Source organism: Lichenostomus cassidix, chromosome 12 (assembly GCF_008360975.1).
Source record: "Lichenostomus cassidix isolate B80296 chromosome 12, HeHo_3.0, whole genome shotgun sequence".
Lineage (NCBI taxonomy): Eukaryota > Metazoa > Chordata > Aves > Passeriformes > Meliphagidae > Lichenostomus > Lichenostomus cassidix.
In genome coordinates, this window is record NC_139493.1 from 13,492,424 (window position 1) to 13,511,392 (window position 18,969).

The window sequence follows — 18,969 nt, forward strand, 5'->3', positions numbered from 1 at the left end:
TACTGTAACATATTTTAAATTTAGAATTACTCTTAAAAAGGTAAAAATTTTGAGATTATATTTCATACTTAATGTGATATTTATAATTTCTTAGTCTGGAATGTGTATTGCCAGGTATATTTGATCCTTGTTGAAGTCTCCCTCTGGACACATGCACATTCTTCAGAGTATTTGTTCATGAAACATTGAATCCCATTGACTTTCTTTTTTTTAAATTAATCTAACCTTGTTTTCTCTTGTCTGTGTTTTGTGAAAAGTATGTTAAACTGTTTTAAAAAACACATACAGTTCTGCCAGTAACAATAATAGTCCAATCTGAAGTTCAGTACTTCCTTTCAATGTGTAATGTGAGAATCTGGAGCTTTTGGCTAATAGTTTGCTTAATAATTGAGGAAAATTAGTCAAGGTTTTAAGCAATGGCAAACTTACCTCTTAAAGTCTGCAGGAAAGATTCTTCTGAGCCTTTCTCATTTATAACTTTTCCTTTGTATCGGTGATGTTGGTCTTGATTAAAAGGGTTTTTAATCCAAGCCAGTTCACTTGGGAGGTCAGGCAGGCTGATTTCCATGGTGCTGAAAAGGCAGATGTTGAGCATAAAAGTTGGATATTAAAATAAATGGTCCTTGTTTGGTGCAGGGTTTTCGTTTGTGGTGGTGTGGGTTTTTCCTTGCTTCTTATTCCTGTCCCCAGGGTAAGAGTTAGTAATACAAAAATAATGGATTTTGGAGAGGTTTGTACATTTAAGTGGAAAATGCAGTTACAAAGTGCTGTCTTCTGGGCTTGTTGTATTATTGATGAAAACAACTTGCAGCCAGAACAGCGAGAGTGAAATAAGTTGCATTAAAACTGTTTCAAAGAGCTCCTGACTGGTTTCAAAACTGGTAAGGAAAGTCTCGTTATCACACATGTTCCATTAAGTGTAACATATCTTTGTGATTGCTGGGGCTGCCTGGCTCTCCAGCAAGCACATTAACCCAGCAGTTTAGTCAGAGATAAGAAAGGAGCCTGTTCATCATATCTTCGTAGCAGAAGAAGCAATGGAAGCTGGGGAGGGGAGGAATGATTGAAAACTGTTGAGAAGTTCTAAAAATACATCGTTTGACCTGGAAGATGGCACTTTTAACTGCAAGAGGTTTTCTTCTGTGGTTCAGTGTAAAGCAGCAGTCCCTCTCCTTCCATGTATACTGCCAGATGGCAGTTTGTTAAAAGTGTTCCTGAGCTGGGATGCTGTTTGCCACCTGCTGAATTACTCCATGCTCTTCCTTGTGGGATTGTGCTGTGAGCTGTATTTGTGAAGTGGCCTTAAATATTCAAAACAATAGGAAAGGAAGGAACTTTTTTCATTCATTGTAATAGTTGATAAATCTATGTGGCAGGCTAATATCTACACTGGGGGAATAAATATGAGGAATGACAGTGAAGATGATACTAGAGCTGACTGAGGAGAGGTGGCATTTCAGCTGACATTGCTACTAGAAGAAATACGAGCTTTAAGAGAGAGCTTTATGTCACTTTGCCTTAAACTCTATTTGAAGTGTAAAATTATGCATATATGTGCTTTTCTTTATGGGAGTGAGATCCGGTTATTTTCCGGTTGTTTTCCATGATTACATTAGAGGAGGGGGTTCAAAATACAAGTCCTTTTCTTTCAAGAGTTTGAAAGACTCCACTTCCAGTCGCTCTGCTTCATTTTAAGGCAACATCTGAATTGTTCTGGAGGCTCTGTAAAATAAAACTTTTCTCTCCCTTCTACCAGCTCTTCCAGATAGTTAAGGGAACTTTTAAACAAATCGTCTCTTTGAATGAGTTGAAGATGTATTTGCACGAATAGCTAAACTGCCTCAGGGAAGGGAGTTGACAGTATCTGGAAATCCAAAACTGGCAGTGCTGATGAGTGCATGTGCACTTCCTGTGGCACACAGTTCCATTTTAACAGTTTTGCCTTCCTGTGTCCCAAGTTTCTTGTGCTCTCTCTTACACTCAGATGGCCTTCTGCGAAGCTGATGCAGAGACAGGATCAAGGAGCTGGTCTGTACTAAAATGTAGCCAGCAGACATAAGGGAGAGGGGCCACTTGGGCTACAATGGGTTAACAAAGTTGTGGGAATGTGAGGGTGGAGACACTGCCTCTTGCTTCTTACTTAAAATGAGAGCTGAAGTGAAACTACAGCTTGGGAATGCAGCTTCAATTTTACGTTGCCAAAGAGTGAGGCTTCTGTCTCGCAGTGGCACTTGGCTATTCCCACTCTTAATCCAGATTATAGAAGAGTCCAAGACCTTCCTTTTGGTATTATTCAGCTGTTAGGCTTGAGCAGGAAGTCTTTGATAATCCTTCTGTTCTCTCAAAATCTCTTTGGTTTTCCGTTTCAACTTTAATCAGATTTTAGTGATTGATCCAGACAAGTTTGGAGAGAAGTGTTGTGTGTTTAGAAAAATATTTATGGATCATCATTTCTAACAAAAATTATGATCATCATTTCTAACAGAAATTAAATCTGTCAGAGAAGAACATAAATTAAGATAATGGATGACTTCTTTGAGTTTTATGAAACCTGATTTGTCTGGGGTGTGGGTTACTCATTACTTCAGGGGTGTCAAAATATAGTGTGAATCCAGTTGAAAAATTTGCTTCTGATAATTACAAACTGCTGTTACTTGATTAGTAAAGATGCTGCCCAGCATTCAGTGTAAAAAAGCTAGATGGAAAAAGGAGTCACTTAATTCAGTAGCTTCTGTTGGATGACTCTTGAAACAGCTGCAGTAGAAAGTTGCCATCAGACATAAATATTCAGCCAATGTTTATGCTGGCAACAGCAAAAAAAACATGTATTTAAAAGGAGAGTTGGTAAGAACCAACTCTCTCTTTGCTATAAGGATGTTCATAATTGAAGCTGCATGCATATAGAAAGTATAGTGTATATATCAGAAAATGTATATCAAGTAGTAGTAGTAATGCTGTTGGGACACACACACTTCTGGGGCAAGGGAGCTGAACTGGCAGTACATGAGTCTTCTTTCCAAGAGGAAAGTAAACATTGCAGCCTGTTGGACTGTAGATACATTCATGCTCAAGTTAGTTTGTAATCTGCTTTGTGTCTTTGTAATGTTAATGTTTTGCAGTGACTCCCTGCGATTGCTTGCCAGTAGTACAAAGTGGAAAAAGGCCTGATACTCTACACCAAACTGAGATTTGGATCTACTTGTGGTCTTGTCTAGGCCTGTTCCTGGCAGAATTGAGTGTGACTTTTATCATTTGTCCCATTAAGATATTATTATAAGTTCCTTATCTTCATTTCTTCAGCAAGTATGCTTTTGAAGCAGCTTTCTCCTCTTGGCAGTTTGTCTGATAATAAAGTCAGAGAAGGGAAAGAGCTTTTCTTCAGTGCTAAAATATGAACTGCTTCTTTAGTTCATGTAACAAACTGGAAACATTTGTAGGTTTCTATGCAGCAGAAAATCCAGTTGTATTAAACTGTAAATTTTAATAAAAGCATTTCATAAGCACTGACTACATGTATGAAATGCATTTTTATTGGCTTATATCTTTTGTGCATTGATTTCTTTGTGACTTGAAAAGCTTTGTTGCCTGTTACTTAAACTGGAACTTCTAAAGAAATAAACACCCAAATTAATACAGCTGCTATTTAATAAAAGAAAAGGAAGCCAAGAATTTCAGTTTGTCACAGGATATTTTAGAAATGAGGTGTGTGAAGAGACTTCTTGAGGATTTTGACCCAGCAAAGTACACCAGGGATAAGTTGAAGGGCCAGAGAAAGTTTGGTAAATAATTGCCTTCTTTGCCATGGCTTGACATAGTTTTGAGTGGGCTTTGATTGAGGTTTTTGAGTATTTTGAGAAGGAAAAAAATGAGTAAAGAAAGAAAAGGATTTCACTGTGAAATAAAAATCTACCTCTAACTGGAAAAAGTTGTGTAATTTTTTTAATGTTCCTTTCCTTCACTTAAAGTCATGTATTTATAATCAGTGATTTTAGCTACATATAAACATTTACATGAACTGTAGTATAAGGATGACTTTTAAAAGGTTGAAAGCATCTTTTTCAGAAATTGAATACTTTAATGGTAACACTTGTAAAGTGTCGAAGTGCTTTTGACGTTCTTGTATTTAATGCATTGACATTTCATAGGTGAACTAAGATTTGTAATAATCTGCCTTGTGGGTTGGATTCAGTACAATTCTGAGAAGAGTTGTGGAGCTCTGTGGTGTTGGTGCAGCTGTGAGGGCAGTGAGGAGCCGAGCTGTGTGTGGGTGAAGGATTGTGCTCCTTGGAAGGATTGCTGGCGAAGGAGCAGCTCAGGGCACTACTGGCAGTTTCTCCCTCTGATGGAGGCTCTTTAGCCCATGGTTGAGCTCCAACTCTGCAGACTTTCAATGGAATTTTACTTCCTCTGAAAGCCAGAATGAGGCTGAGTTTCTTGCTGAGCTGGAACCCTTTTGCTCTCATTGCTTTGTCCTTGATACCTTCAAAGAGCAGGGGTCACTAGGAGTCTAGTTTTAAGCTGTTCCATGAATGTGACAGTGTGATGGGAGCTTTGGTACTGTTTCCTTCTGGAGAGGGAACCTTCCAGAGAGGCTCTGACTGAACTGTCATACTGGAATTCACCATTTATCTTCAAATTTGACAAATTTAAAAATCTGGGCTTTTTTAAAACTTGTTCCTTGGCCTAGTTTAAAATAGTAAAATCAGTAATGCAAAAAAGGAGGTTGCAACTGTAGTGAAAAGGCATCTGCTGGTTAAAACTTCATTTTCCTGCCACTTTTATTTATAAACAGTATCAAGATTTTGTAGTTCTTGCATTTAATCTGACTGAAGTTGTATTTATGTTTGCACATGTGCTATTTCCGATTACTTTATAAATAGGAGGTGGTGACACACAATATTCCAGTGAAATTGATGGAAATTCATATGTTGCAGATTTAATGGACTACTGGGTTTTTGCTATTGATTTAAGCTCTTGTTTTCTTCTTTTTGTCTTACTCTTGCTTTTTTTTCTTGTGTTCTAGTGTCAATTTATAGTATTTGGTTTTACGACAAGAACGACTGTCACAGAATAGCAAAACTCATGGCTAAGTAAGTACTGGGGCCTTATTATTCTGCAAGCTTTTTATGCAATACAGAAAAAAACTGAACTTACTGAATGTGTGTGGGTTTTCTCACTCTCCTGAAATGGAGGAATACAACATTCTTGCTTTTACCAGGTTTTTTACTAGTGAAAATGATAGTTTTGTTTTTAAAAAAAAGACTGCAGCATTAAAATTTTCAGTTAAGTGATTAAAAAAATAGTTGAACTATTAGTTGGCATTTTCCAAAGAAAGTGGTCTTGTCACTGCAGCACAAATGATGGGCTACAGATACTTCAGAAATCTTTAAAAGTGTGATCAGGTAACAGACCAGTCTAGCCATGGCACAGCACTCTGTAAAGCACATTTTTTTTTTTGCTGGATTGCAATATTTACATTTTCTTCCAAGAGCATTAAGTTTGTTCCACAGTTTTTTGTCTTTGGGGTGGAAATTTGGATTTGCATCCTTTTGTTTAGGTGGGGATTTTCTTAATCACTGAGAGGAAAGAGTGCTGCCTTTATAGTACCTCAGTGCTTTAAAAACATAACCATAAAAGGTTTCAAGGAGATTTGCATTCTCTTCCCTGCGTTTGACTTGACCTTATTGTGCCAGACTGAGTTAACAAGATTGCAGGCCATCCATTTATATTTTGGTGGCTTATCTTTGAAAAGAAAAGTAAATTAGGCTTTGTAATCACAGACTTCACTTCTCACGTTCTCTCCCTCCCCCTGCCCTTCTGTGAGGTTGTGCCAGGTATGTTTTCAATGCTATAACTGCAGATATTCTTCAACAAACTGTCACAGCAGCTACTGTGTCCCTGAAGGAATGTGTGCCTCTTCCACTATCTGATATAATGGAAAGAAACAGCAGGCCTTGCTTAAAAAAGATTTAATCCTGGATTGCACACAGAGCATGCTCAGTGTACAGATTTGCATCAGTTGATTTTTTTTCCCCAGGAAAGGTATTTAGGTATTTGATTTACAGAAATATTTTTTGTTTCTCTCCTTTTTTTTTATAATCCTAGAATTTTCTGAAATGAAAAAATTTCATGGGAGTCATCAAACTCCTGATTTCAGAAACAGTTAATTTGTGTCAAGTTAAGACAATTGATTGAGGGATGACCTTTCTAAAAGAAGTAGGACAGAAACTGAAGCACTTCAAATATTTAGGAAAACTATTGCGTTCCAACCTATAAGTTTCTAGGGGGGATTATTTTTAGCTTAGTTTATAAGCTTGTTTTACCCTGTTTCGACAGTCAGACCCAAAGTGGCTCCTGAGATACAGGCAGCAGGCTAGAACTGGGAAAGTATCTCAGTTCTGGGGATAGAGTTTCACATTTCATTCCAGCTCCACCATCTAAATGTAACCTGCACAAGACAGAACGTGGAGTTTGAGGTATTAGACAATTACTTAGATGAGATCGTAATTTGTTATTCTTCAAAAACATAAATTTTGTAAAGGTAACAAACACTTCATAATGAATAAGAGAACCGTCATGAACTGGTTTTCAGAAATTCTTGTGAAGCATTTCTGTGAAATGGATGCACTCCTTGAAGATGTTTTGCTATGAGATCAATGAGTATTGTTTTCATGGAAGGATGTTTTATTGAAACCTTCTGGGCCAACTAATCACAGCAGAAGGAGGGTCTCAAGAGTGAAGCCTTTGCTTTGCCTGCCAGGCAGCACATGTGTGACTTCAGTTGCCCAGAATCTGCCCTTTAACTGAAGTGTTTCTTTTTTCTTATACAGTTGTGCTGGCACTTAAAATCTCAGCAAAGTATTCTGATTTTCTTACCTTGGTCTTTCTCATCACTAGTTTTGGGGTTGAGTTTGGACAGGTCCTAAGCCAGGACTGGGTGACTGTGTGAGGTGCTAGAACAAAATGTTCTCTCTGGGTGTCACCATAGAAACATTTGTGGAGTATTGAGCTGCTTCATCCAAATGAGCACTGCTGCAGTTCGTGGAAATTGTCAGGGTTACATTGGCTTCCCTATTGTGAGTTACCTTTGCAGGTGACTGCTGTTACAGAGAAGGCTGAAAATAATCAGAAGCTGGTTAAATTACCACTTGTATGATTAAAAATTCTGAAAGCAACATTGACTTGTTAAAAGCCAAATCTAACCCTTTTTCAACTAAACACAACTAAACTCCAGTGAAGTGAAGAAGCTCGGTTGCTAGAAAACTGGCAAAAAGCTTCCAAAACTTGAACTAGTTTTTTCCTCAGAAATGTTAACATAGAGGTGCATATAAATAATTACAGTCTATAAAATCTCAAGTTTGTCCTGAATCCTAACTGACCCAAAGAAACTGGAGGTTGGAATGATTGGCACTTTCTGTGATTGTTGTGATGGCACCTCTTGACTCCCCCCTCAGCCATCAGTTCCACAGCATGAGAGTTCTCAAGTGACATGCCAGCTCCAGAGCTCTGCCCTGTTTACAGTGCTTGTTTTTTCTTAACATATTTGATTAATGCAGGCTTAAAAAAGAAGGGATTACAGGCTGGTGTGTGTTTATTTCAAGAGGATAAGCTTTAGCGCATTGCACAGCCATGTATATCTTGTGAACTGCATATGGATTAGGAGTATATGCTGCTTTTACTTTTATTAATGAAATGTCCCAGGTACACATCATCTTCTTGCATTTCTTGCCTGTCCTTCAAATTGAAGGTTTTGGATACTTGAGGCAGGCAGGGGTGGAGTAGAAGTGGTGAATGAACCATAGAAACCAGAGGCCAGAGGAAATGCAGGTAATTGGAATGACTACAGGTCAGCTTGAGAAGGAAATGGTTTGCTGTTCTTTCTGGAGCCTTAGGTGGGGGTGTGAGGGGTAACTTGCTCTAAGTCCTCTTGCAGACTGACTCCAGAGACATCTGGTGTGAGCCAGCTCTCTTTCTTTCCCACTGTCTCTGTTTGTTGCATAATGGGAGGCCTCATCCTAAACGAGAACTGTTTGGTAATAGATTTTGTTAAATGACATGGCTTCAGTTGTCTAAATATGGAAAAATGCATGTTAAGAAGCAAAGAGTAAAAAATGTATCTTAGTCTATGGTATAATACATGTGCTTTTTGTGTATCACATGCTTGGATGTCCACATATTTCATTGTAAAAAATGTCTAAACATGAGAGATTTACAGAAGTAGTGTTTACTGTGGGCAAATTTTAGTACAGTGCTCTGTGAATGGGAGATGAATTGTACAGACCATTTGACAATTTGACTTGTATAAACCTTTTAGCAAATGAAAACTTGTGTAACTTTTGTCAGCTATGTGTTAGGCTTTTATTCAGGCAGAAAAATGGGTTAATGTGCTGGGAGTACATTTTTCTTTACTGCTTTTTGCAAGATGTTAACTCTAGTTAAATTTTAAATCCTGTTTCTCCTTTCCTGTTACAGAGTGGTTGAACAAGAAGCTCAGAGGTCGCAGCAAGTTTCCCAGGACAGAAAAAGTCCCAGCAGAACCAATGGCTGCAATGAAAACAGGCCCATTGACATCCTGGAAATGCTTAGTAAAGCCAAGGATGAATATGAACGAGTAAGTAAATGTCTCTTCTCTGGAAATGAGTTTTTAGCACATCAGCTGTGCTTTTTTTAAACTCTGCAATAGTTCCACCAGCCTTGTTCTCAGGCTGATGTGTTGTTCCCTCCCTCAGGAACACTGTACTAGAAAGCATTCTCTGATTTCAGGCAAGATGGACTGAATCCTGATTATGTAGTCCGACTTGAAATGTAGCAGAGTAGACCCGTTTTACAATGATTTCTCATGCTGTGAGAAAGTTTTGTCTCTGGGAGTAGCAAATAAAAATTGTACTCAACAGCATCTGTCTCTTCTTAGTCTCAAAAGATGTCTTGTGGTATTAGAGACTGTCACTCAGTACATTTGTAGACTCTATGAAGCATATTTCTTAACAGCTGTAGACTAAATGTAACAGTACTGTTCCCTTGTCTTTCTGTTCCCCAGTTTATTACTTCTGTCTTATCTACTGTTTCTCCTTCTAATAAGTTAATTCATCGCAGAAGGAAAAGTCTGTTATCCTTTGCCAATGCAAAATTTACAAGGTTACATAATGAGGAATGTTAGTTCTCTTAGGAAAGAATTACTTTATGTAGTGAGGACCAAATTCCTACGTGCAGGATGAATGTAAAGGTAATGTGTGGGAGATCCAAAAACGGAAACAAAGATTCTGAACACGCCTCTTCCCCAGTGTAATAATGCAGGAGTGTGCCATAGTAAAGCAATGTGTGAGTATTGCACTGCAGAGTCGTGGTGTGGTTTCTGTGGCTGTGCTGGTGGGAGAAGAGTGAGCACATTAGCACAGTTTTGATTCCTTCCAGGAGTTGCTTGTGCAGCAGAGTTCCTTTGAGTACTTGGGATTTGAGGCATTGTGGGATTCTAGATGGTTACAGTACAATGTGGGACGAGGAGAAAAGAGTAAACATGTGGATTAAACCTTGTATGAGCCAATTTAACCTGTCACTTTCTGATGTACCATGAGGTCAGGTCCATGTGACAAACAATGGAGTATCTTTGACCCAGGCTAGATACTAATTTCTGGAAATCAGTCATATGTTCTTTCAATGCTTCAAAATATAGATAAAAAAATTAATTTTGACTATGTGTGTTATCCAGTGCTATTTGGGGGGAAGGTGTCTCTGTATGAAGGCCAGCACTGTGGAAGTAGCACAAATGCATCAAATGCTTTTGTGAGATCACAGAAGCAAATGTCAAAACCTGCATGATTCCTCTTTCAATGGTGCATCAATTTAGACAGATTAGAAGAAATTGAAGTTTTTTTGGAAAGAAGAGAAAAAAAAAACCACACAACAGGAATGCACTGTTTTGGTAGTGCCCTCCTGGGTGGATTGAAGCCTTTTTCCCTCTTTGTCCTTGCAGTATTGGATAATACACATTTCCAGCAGAGAGCTCATAAAGTGACTTGGGATATTCCAGCTTCTCTTCTAATTTTCAGATCTTTTTCATGTGAGAGTACTGAAAAGCTTTTGCTAGGAACAAAGTTCCTAAACATGATGGATGAAGCTCTGTAGACAAGTAAAATTGTGATAAACAGGAACTGGTATGTAAATATTTTAGTGGACAGTCAACATCTGTGGTGCCAATAATACTGCAGGGAAATAGGCAGAGCATGGGCTACAGCAGAACTGCTTTAAAACTGGGGGAGTTGTATCTTCATTTCTTGTTGGGGTGTGTGTGTGTTTTTCTTGATACTTTTAGAATGCCAGTGAAACTGAATAATTACTTCATTTCCTTTTTATATGTACATGAACTGTAAATGAACCTGTTCATGGTGATCCCAGTAGAGCCTGCTGTGATTGTAGTTGTGTACAGTTGTCAGAAAAGCAGAATTGAACAGTGTTGGTCATGTTTCAATGTTGGTCATGTTTCAAGCAAACTTCCTGGGAGAACGTTCTGTTGACCAGCTTAGCTTTAGCAACAAAACCCTGGCACATTAATTTTTGAACTCCTTGTAGTGAAGGCAAGCCAGTGTTAACATGATGAAGTAACCAACTTGTTTGGAAGATGGCTTCTTGGGAGACCTTTCCTGTCTTAATTTTTGTTTAATAATTTCATGGCACTTGGTAATTATGCATGAATTTGTATTTAGGACCAGAAAGTACTTATCTGCCTGGTACATTCCAGATGGATCATACAGTAATCCTTATATGCAGCCCACATGAGATTGGCAGAGTGTCAGCATGAGAAGGGGGCAGAGGGAGTGAAAAAGAGATTTATGAAGGTCTGAGTGATTTAATCTAGGATTCCAAATCAGCTTAATCCTTCAAGTACACACTACATCAAGCCCATATGTGAAAATGAATGAACTCTGAGATTTTATTTTTTTTTTAATGAAGTGAATGAATGCTTTTTATAGTGTAGTTTTGTGTGTGTATTTCAGTAGGAGCAGGGAAACATAGTGCAGCTTATCCTCTAGTGAAAACTCTGCCTTTCCTGATTTTATAACAAAAAGGCCTCCAGCATTTCAGGCACAAAGAGTTTTGACCTTCAAGTTAGTGACTAAAAGTCAGAAAGATGGGAGAGTGTGCTTCTCTCCTCTGCCTTAAATCACAATATATATTGATTGATTTTGTATTTATTGCCTTCAGTTAGAATTTGAAAACAAAAGAATAAAGCTCAGACTGCTTTTTAATCTGTTGCTAAAAAGTTTAACTCATATTTTACTGCTTTGGATTAGATACCATAGAAATCATCATGTGTTGTGCCAATGGTTCAGTTCTACCATATGCATAAGGTACAGTTTACACATTGAAAGCTGGATTATTCTGCAGTCTCGGTTCTTTCACTGTTGATTTTGACTGTAATACAATATCTCTATTTGTTTATTTTTATGTTTATTAAGGATGAAAATCAACTCAATCTGTAATGTACTGTGTTACAGTGCGACTCTCTCGCCTGGCTTTTTCTTGGTCACAGAAAACCAAACTAACACCTGAAAATAAATGTATATGGTTGGTTAAATCTGGTAGAAATAAGTGAGTGACATGCTCTCTTTCCAGTGACTTAGAGTGATTTCTGACAGGATTTTTTTTTTCTAAGCAGTTCTAGCTTAAGTTCCTGATTTAATGAAGTGTAGCAAACTTCTCTGTTAGCAGCCAATGCAGATACAGGATGTGAAAAGCCCACCTTTTCTTTATTATAATTTATTATTGCAATATAATATAATTAATATCATTTTCTTTCTTGGTGAAAAAGTATAAAGCCAGTTTTATTTGTTTTTCTTATAATAATAAAGAGTAAAATCTTTATGACTGCATACCAAGTTCTGGATGTCTTGGTATGGTTCTTATTTCTTAAGATTTGTGAATTCCGTAGTGTCTTACAAAAATCAGTGCTTTGTACATGATCTGTATTTTGGTCCAAGTGCTCGGGTAAATGTGGACTAAAACTCACATATTTATATTAATTTTTTTCTTTTTTTTTTCCCTCAGAATCAGATTAGTGACCTAAGTATTATATCAAGTTCTGGAGTGCAACAAAATTCAAATCCTCCAAAGCCAGAAAGCACAGAGCCTTCAGAACAAAAGCCTTCATTACAAGTGCAAGAGCAGGTATGTTTCATCCAACCCTAAATGAACTTTGGATACCAACTTTGTTTTGGTACTTTTTCTTAGGATGCTTTCAGTGTTTTTTCCTCTTATTATCACTTTAAATTTAAAACTTAATGAGTTTGAAGACTTTTAAGATCCTAAATTCTGTCTTTTGACTTAGCATTTTAAAAATAAGAAGCTATGTCCACTCTGCTGTGAATATCCAGGTATGCTTAAATGGACCAACTTGGCTTCTGGAAGAAGTCAGACCTTGGTAAGGTGTGGGATGACTTGGAGAGACAGGGAAGCAAGGAAAGAGGACTGTGCCCTGGTGGTCTGGTCTTCCACTCAGGAGCTCAAACCCTGATGCTGTGTCTCAGACATTTACTGATTTGCCTGTGCTGCCTCCAAGCCTACAGCTGTGTTCCTGCACAAGGATGCTGTGGCTTCATACGAGATTTTTTAGAGATAATTTAGAAAGAAAAGTAGGTAAATTGTGCAGTAACTGAATTCCCTGTAGCACCTAAGTGCCGTGGGCCTGCTTGCAGTGCCACCCAGTGGGCACGGGACGAGCAGTGCTGGTGCTCCTTGGAAATGCCCCATGGAAAACTCTTCTCCCTGCCATGGTTCACTGGGGTGTTTCTGGTGCAATAAATCACCTTGTGAGAAATGAAACACCCTAGGAAGATGTGGGCAACCCTGCACTTAGTACTTGCAAACCAAATACTTAGTTTGGAGGAGTAGTAGTAGTTTCTAGTTCAGGTTAGGGCTGGGACTGGGCAGCAGGAATCTGGTGTAGGGGTGGGGTAATAACAGTTAATGAATTCAAATGAGGACTGGGGAGTTTGCTGGGATTATTTGCAATCACAGCCCCTCCAGCACCTCAGCAGCACCTCTGTTTCTAGGTCACTGATGGAGTGACCCCTGGCACCAGCTCTGCTTGCTGCATGCCAGGTCTGGAGACCTGGCACCAGGGTTGCCTGAGGCTTTGCTTTCAAAGCACATATTTTCTTTGGGTCACTCCATGTAGTCTGTACAAAATCAGCTGGAATGCTCCACCTGACAGTGCATGGAATTGCAGAACAGGAATCAAATAACTAGTGAAGGAAAAACTGGAAAGATAAGATTCTAACTAATTGCTCTGAGGTAATTAAAGGGAAAGTCGATTTATAGAACATGTAAAATGTCATATTTTTAATTTTGTTGAGCTATTTAATGGCTGCAGAGATACTGGAAAAAATTAATTGGGTAACAGAAGTGATAATTCTGTGAAGCCAGTTAACGGGGTTCAGATATATCTGAAATGTGTTGGTTCTGAGCCACATTTTTAGTAACATGGACAAGTGTGAGACTACTGGAAAAACATTCCATTTCAACTATAAAAGTACATTTTTCATCTAATTAAAACAGATGACCAGTGAAAGCAAAAAATAGTGTGCATATGATAAGTACAGTGAGATTCCTGAATTCCCTCCAAAATGTCACACTTGCATGTTGATTAACTTCATCTCATGCTAAAGATACCACACATTTGGGAATAAAAATAAATGCCTTCTCTATGATATTGTGCAGTTAAATTTTGTATCTTGGCAATTCAAAATTAAAATCAGTTGTATCATCAAATGCTTTTGTACCAGCAAAACTGACCCAGAACACTGGTACTGAGCCATGAATTAGCAGAGCTGGGACTATAAAGTTCAACTTACCTGAAGTCATTTCTGGAGAAACACTCTGAGCAGCAGCAGTCTGTTCCTATTAAATAGTGATCTTGTGGCCTTTTTGCAGCCATTGCTGATAAAGGTCTTCATAAATACACTGAGTTGATGATATCCTCAAAGTACACCTAAACCAAGGTAGAGAGCAAGACAAGGCAAAAGAAGTGTTGTATATTTCATGCTGGAAACTTAAGTTGATGTTTTAGACTATCCAGACTGACTTGGAGTGAGCATGGTAGAGATTTCAGTTTATTGTTTGACTGTTGTAATGTATTAATAAAGGAAAACTAGTCAATTAATCATACTAAAGTGAACAGCTGAGTTCAAAATTATTTGGAACAGTGATTTTTCTCTTAATGGAATCTTCGTGGTTGAAGGATGGGTCTCCAGAACAGTAAGATCAGTGGAAAAAAGTAAAAACAACTTTCTAGGAAAAGATTCCTAACAAAATTAACAATGTTTATAAACTGTAGAATGTGCCAGCCCCAAAATGAAAGGGTGCCAGACTTTAACTAGCCAAAATAGAATAACAGTGACAGTAGAGAGGAGTAACCTGGACAAAAGACAGTGTGACTTAAAGCTCAAGGTTTTTTTGTTGGGCTATTTGAGTGGCACCAGTACTGCTGTGCCTTGGCTGCTGTTCTCTGTGCTAGGGATTCAGAGCCAGCAGAGCAATGTCATGGTACAGTAGTTGTCATTGTGAAGTAGCATCTTTGTTTAGACATACCATCAGAATACACTGGAATTGTGCTGCAGGCCATTCAGTCTTCTGAACAGAATGTTGTATTTCAGTCCATCTGTTTTACATAACTTCTGGTCCTGTGCAACCTCAAAAAAAAAAAAAAAAAAAAGGAAAATTTTCAGATTGCTGGTGTTAATAGCTGTTTCTTTTCTCTTTAGTGAAACACATTTTAAAATATTTTCAGAAAAATATTAAGAAGATGATGTCCTTAAAATTGTATTTTTCCAGCAATGTCAGTGGTGTAGACTAGATGTATATTTTTGGTAGAGTTTAAAGGACTGGTAGATGTAACTGTGTATCTATAAACTCTTTTCAAGGAGATAAATATATATATGTTTACATTTATATAAACTCTCTTACCTATTGTAACATCTAGTGCATTTTTAATGAAAAGGATGAGGAAAACTGTCTAGGCATGTATTGCTTGTTCAGTTGTGCGGCTCCTGGTTTCTATGTTCCTTTCCCATCCTAAGGCCATTTAATTATTTCCAACTCTGTAAATACTGTTCAACGTGTATGTTTTCCCCTCTCACTTCCCCAAAGTGCCTTGGGTGGTTAGGGCTGATAGATGATGGCAGGTGCTATGTTCCTGACAGAATCCATAGCCTTCCCCCTTCCTGACTGCGAGTGTACAGACTGTCCTGAGAAGGCTGTAAAGAAAAACCATACATAGTTAGGATGTTCCTTGTAAATTAAATTAATTTCAAAATTCCTGTAAATAAGGCACACTTGATACCCAAACTGTATTTTACATGCATTTGACCTAGTTGTCTCTCATAGTTTCCTTGAATTTGTAATAGACTGTGTGAGCTGCACAGTGCTGTGTATAGCTCTTAACTGAATACTTCCCTCTCCCTTCTTTTTAGCCATTTCAGTCAAGACAGAAGCATCTGACTTTGGAGGAACTGTTTGGAACCTCTGTACAAAAGGAACAGCCTGCAGCTCCATATCCCAATCCAGAGAGAATGGAGAAGCTGCAGACAGACACATCTGCCAGAGAGCAGCACAGTTTGCTTTTGCCTTTTTCCTTTGACCAGTCACCAGTAATGCAACAATCCCTGGGGAAATCTGAAAGTCCGAGCGTTAAAACCAGTGCCAATCAGCAGGACTGTTTAACACCTATAATAATACCTCCAGCTTCAGTTTCCCAGCCTGATATGAAAAATGTTTCAAGCTATTCAGTTCGTTTAAGCCCTGTTCTTAATTCAGCCTCTACAATGGAAGCTGCCCCTGCTCAGATGCTTCCTGGCCTCAAACAAAGCAACAGTATAATGCAAGTTATGCAGCAAGCTGCCAAGCCCATATCCCCACTGGTGAATCAGCCGCCATCTGAAGTGAACCACGCTCCACAGAATCTAATGGCTGGCCAAAGCCAGCTCATAGCACCCCTGACAGCAGCAAACACAGGGACTGTCTCAAATGCCTCTCATACAAGTGTTGATCTTCTCCAGAAACTCAGGTTGACCCCACAGCATGACCAAACACAACAGCAGTCTCTCACTAAGACTCCCTTAACACCAAACATCTCTGCCTCAGTTGGCCAACTTGCAACACCAGAAAGCTTCAAAGAATCTCACAGTAAACCATCAGCCCTGAACAGCAAGATAATCTCTCCCCTTCAGGTATTCTGTGCGCTTTAATATCCATGAAGCTTTAGACTCTTTTTAAACTTCATGTATTTTTCCCTTGACAAATGTGCTGTTATGTATTAGCCATTGGAAGATAATGAAAGGCTTCCACTGTGTGATATTGATTGAATGACTAAGTTAGAAATCCAGTTCCGTTTGCTTTATGTCATTAGCATCTGCTGTCAGTGACAGACCTCGCTGTAGAGGAGCAGGTTTTTCAAACTGGTGCTGCTAGTGGGTGAATAAGTCCTACAGAATTAATCTGTGTCAGAAAAGTACTGCTCAGAGCTGGTGATCTGAGAGGGGACAGAAGGTTACAGGCTGAGCAGTGTGATGAGAGTTGATGTGGTGGAAGTCTAGCCTGTATGTTAATTGAAAATATATAATTAACAATTTCCTTTTTCTGATTATTTTGCTTTGAGTGTTTTGTACTACTTCAATTTTGACCCCCTTCTGATGGGGCTACCTGTGGGTTACGCTGAGATGGCTTTATAGGTTTGCCATCATATTGAAAGCATAAAACATAAATTCAGATTTTCCCTCTTTTTCCAGCTTCCCATCGATTATATCAGTTTTACAAAATTTATCAAATTCCGTCTAAAATCTGTTAGAATTTGCATTTTTGTGGCTTCCTTAAAAATAGAGAAGCACCACTAGAAATGGAGCTGTGGATGGTAACTTATGAATTTTGCTTTTTTTTTTTAACTTAGACTGTACAACAAAACAAGGAATCAGAAGTATTTCCACAGCCGAAAACTTTGTCTAAAGCAAGTCAAGTAAGTGGATAAGTACCTCTGCTGATTGTTCATTGGTTTTCTTAGAAAGGGGGGAAAAAAAACCAGCCGTGGTACACAGTTGGTATCTCAAGTAGTCACTGCCCACTGACCATATTGAAGGAGCTGTTAGGAAGCAGAAAGCTCTACTGGAGGAAGGGGCATTCTGTCAATGCACTGCTCTTGTACAGTCCATCTTATTGTTGGTTTAATGCGGAAGTGAGAACACAATTTTGGATTTGCAGCCCTGCACTGAACTTGCACTGTTTGAACTGTGCTTTTTTATGTTGTCAGCAAGCAGTACTAATGCCATAATATTGTGGTAAGGTCTATTAGCCTTGGCCCAACCTTAAGCACCTCAGAGGCTTAAAATGCAACCCTTGCCTTACTGTTTCTCAGTTTTCCTGAGATACGTTGTATTTTATGGAAACATCCCAAGCAGAAAAAATTGAGGATGGAGGAAATAAAGAGTAACGAGCATTTGTTACTGCAAAACTTGTAATAGCAAGTTTTAGTCATCAAAAAACAGATTTAAGATTCTTAGAACTGCCTTGAGTAACAGTTTAAAATAATGTCAATTTTTAGTTTCAGGTTGCAGTTACAAAATAACTGGTAATAGTCAAGTGTTCAATAATTGGCTTTAATTACCCTTTTGCTATGTATTCATTTTAGGACACCATCTCTATTTTAATTCTACTTTTCCCTTATGCACCCATTCCTTTTTCAGATTTCTTGCCTCATTCTTGTCAAACTTGCTCTCCATGAAAGCAATTTTAGTAACATGCCCAGATCTGATTGTAAAGGCAATAAAAAAGGCCCTACTTAAAGTAAAATGCTGTTTTAGCTACTGGCCTGCTATAAGATAAGCTCTACAGTCTATTCATGACCCAATTAGTAAATAATTACCTAATTAAAAGCATTTTATGTGGATTTGGGAATTTTAAGAAACGTGCATGATGTACAGTAAACCGTTGGTTTAAACATTGTCTTCAGGTGAAATCCCTAGCTGTGAGTCTTCACAGTTTTGACTACAAGAAAATCAGTTTGCTAGTTCTGCTGGTGTTGATGTTATACACACATTAACTTTAGAAGGCTTTGGAGGGAGAAGTACTATTGATACTAATCTTCATAGGTAGATATTTCTTAAGAGCAGCTATTCTGTAATATCTGACTGAATAATTGTGGCTACAATTTATTTCATTTTCTTCTTGCTCATGTCTCTAGCCTTTACAGCATCATTCATTCTTTCTGAACACAGTGGTTATTAATTTTCTGTTCTTTTAAAGGTTGCACCTCCACAGTTTGTTACAGCCACAACGACAGTAACGCCTTCAGTGCTCTTGTCTCCAAGTGTGTTTCAGCAATCAGCTACAAAAGCTACTGAAGTAGAGAATAAAGCTAGTTCTTCTTCGCCTTTAACACTTGGAACAACAGAAATTCAGACTACACCTCCTACTGTTCTCAGTAGGTCTCAGCTTCAAGAAGCATTGATACATCTAATAAAGGTACTGTATACAGAGCTCAGTTTCTGAGGGATGGGGTTCCAAGCACAGAAGGCAGCACTGACAAATTCTGGACCCCTATAACTCCTTTTGCCCTGAAAGATTACAAAAGATGTTCTTTTCTGTGGGAAGGGGCAGGTAACTCCACAGTGTACACAGAGTATGGCACAGCTTGCTCCTTTTGGTTGAGGTATGGAGGACTTAGAAGAACAGAGTACCTGGGATGTGTCCTTTCACATCCATATGAATTTGTAGACAAGTGAGGAGTAACTTGCACTAGTAGAAGCTGGTATGGGGGGGAGTTGATTTTGCTGTCTTTGTAAGTGTTCCACTTCCCCAAGGAAAGCTTTCCTGTTTTCAGTTTCCTGGAACCTGTCCTCATCTATACTTTTAGTATGTTTCTTTGAAATGGAAATTGCAAAGTTTTAGCTCTGCTATTTCTAGGGACTAAAAAGTTCACTTGAATCA

At 38.4% G+C, this 18,969-nt stretch overlaps 1 protein-coding gene across 3 annotated transcripts in view; it reads left to right on the plus strand.

Moving 5' to 3' along the window:
• Positions 1-18,969, plus strand: part of DCP1A (decapping mRNA 1A) — a 29,493-nt gene that overhangs the window by 5,582 nt on the left and 4,942 nt on the right. Inside the window, exons 4-9 of one of the 3 annotated variants that reach the window (XM_085072748.1) lie at positions 5,024-5,090; positions 8,473-8,611; positions 12,043-12,162; positions 15,465-16,232; positions 16,952-17,002; positions 18,286-18,504. In XM_085072748.1, the coding sequence (XP_084928874.1) occupies positions 5,024-5,090; positions 8,473-8,611; positions 12,043-12,162; positions 15,465-16,232; positions 16,952-17,002; positions 18,286-18,504 (1,364 nt within the window). Of the gene's footprint in view, positions 1-5,023; positions 5,091-8,472; positions 8,612-12,042; positions 12,163-15,464; positions 16,233-16,936; positions 17,003-18,285; positions 18,505-18,969 lie in introns of all 3 variants that reach the window. The other 2 variants (XM_085072746.1, XM_085072749.1) reach the window with 2 other exon arrangements.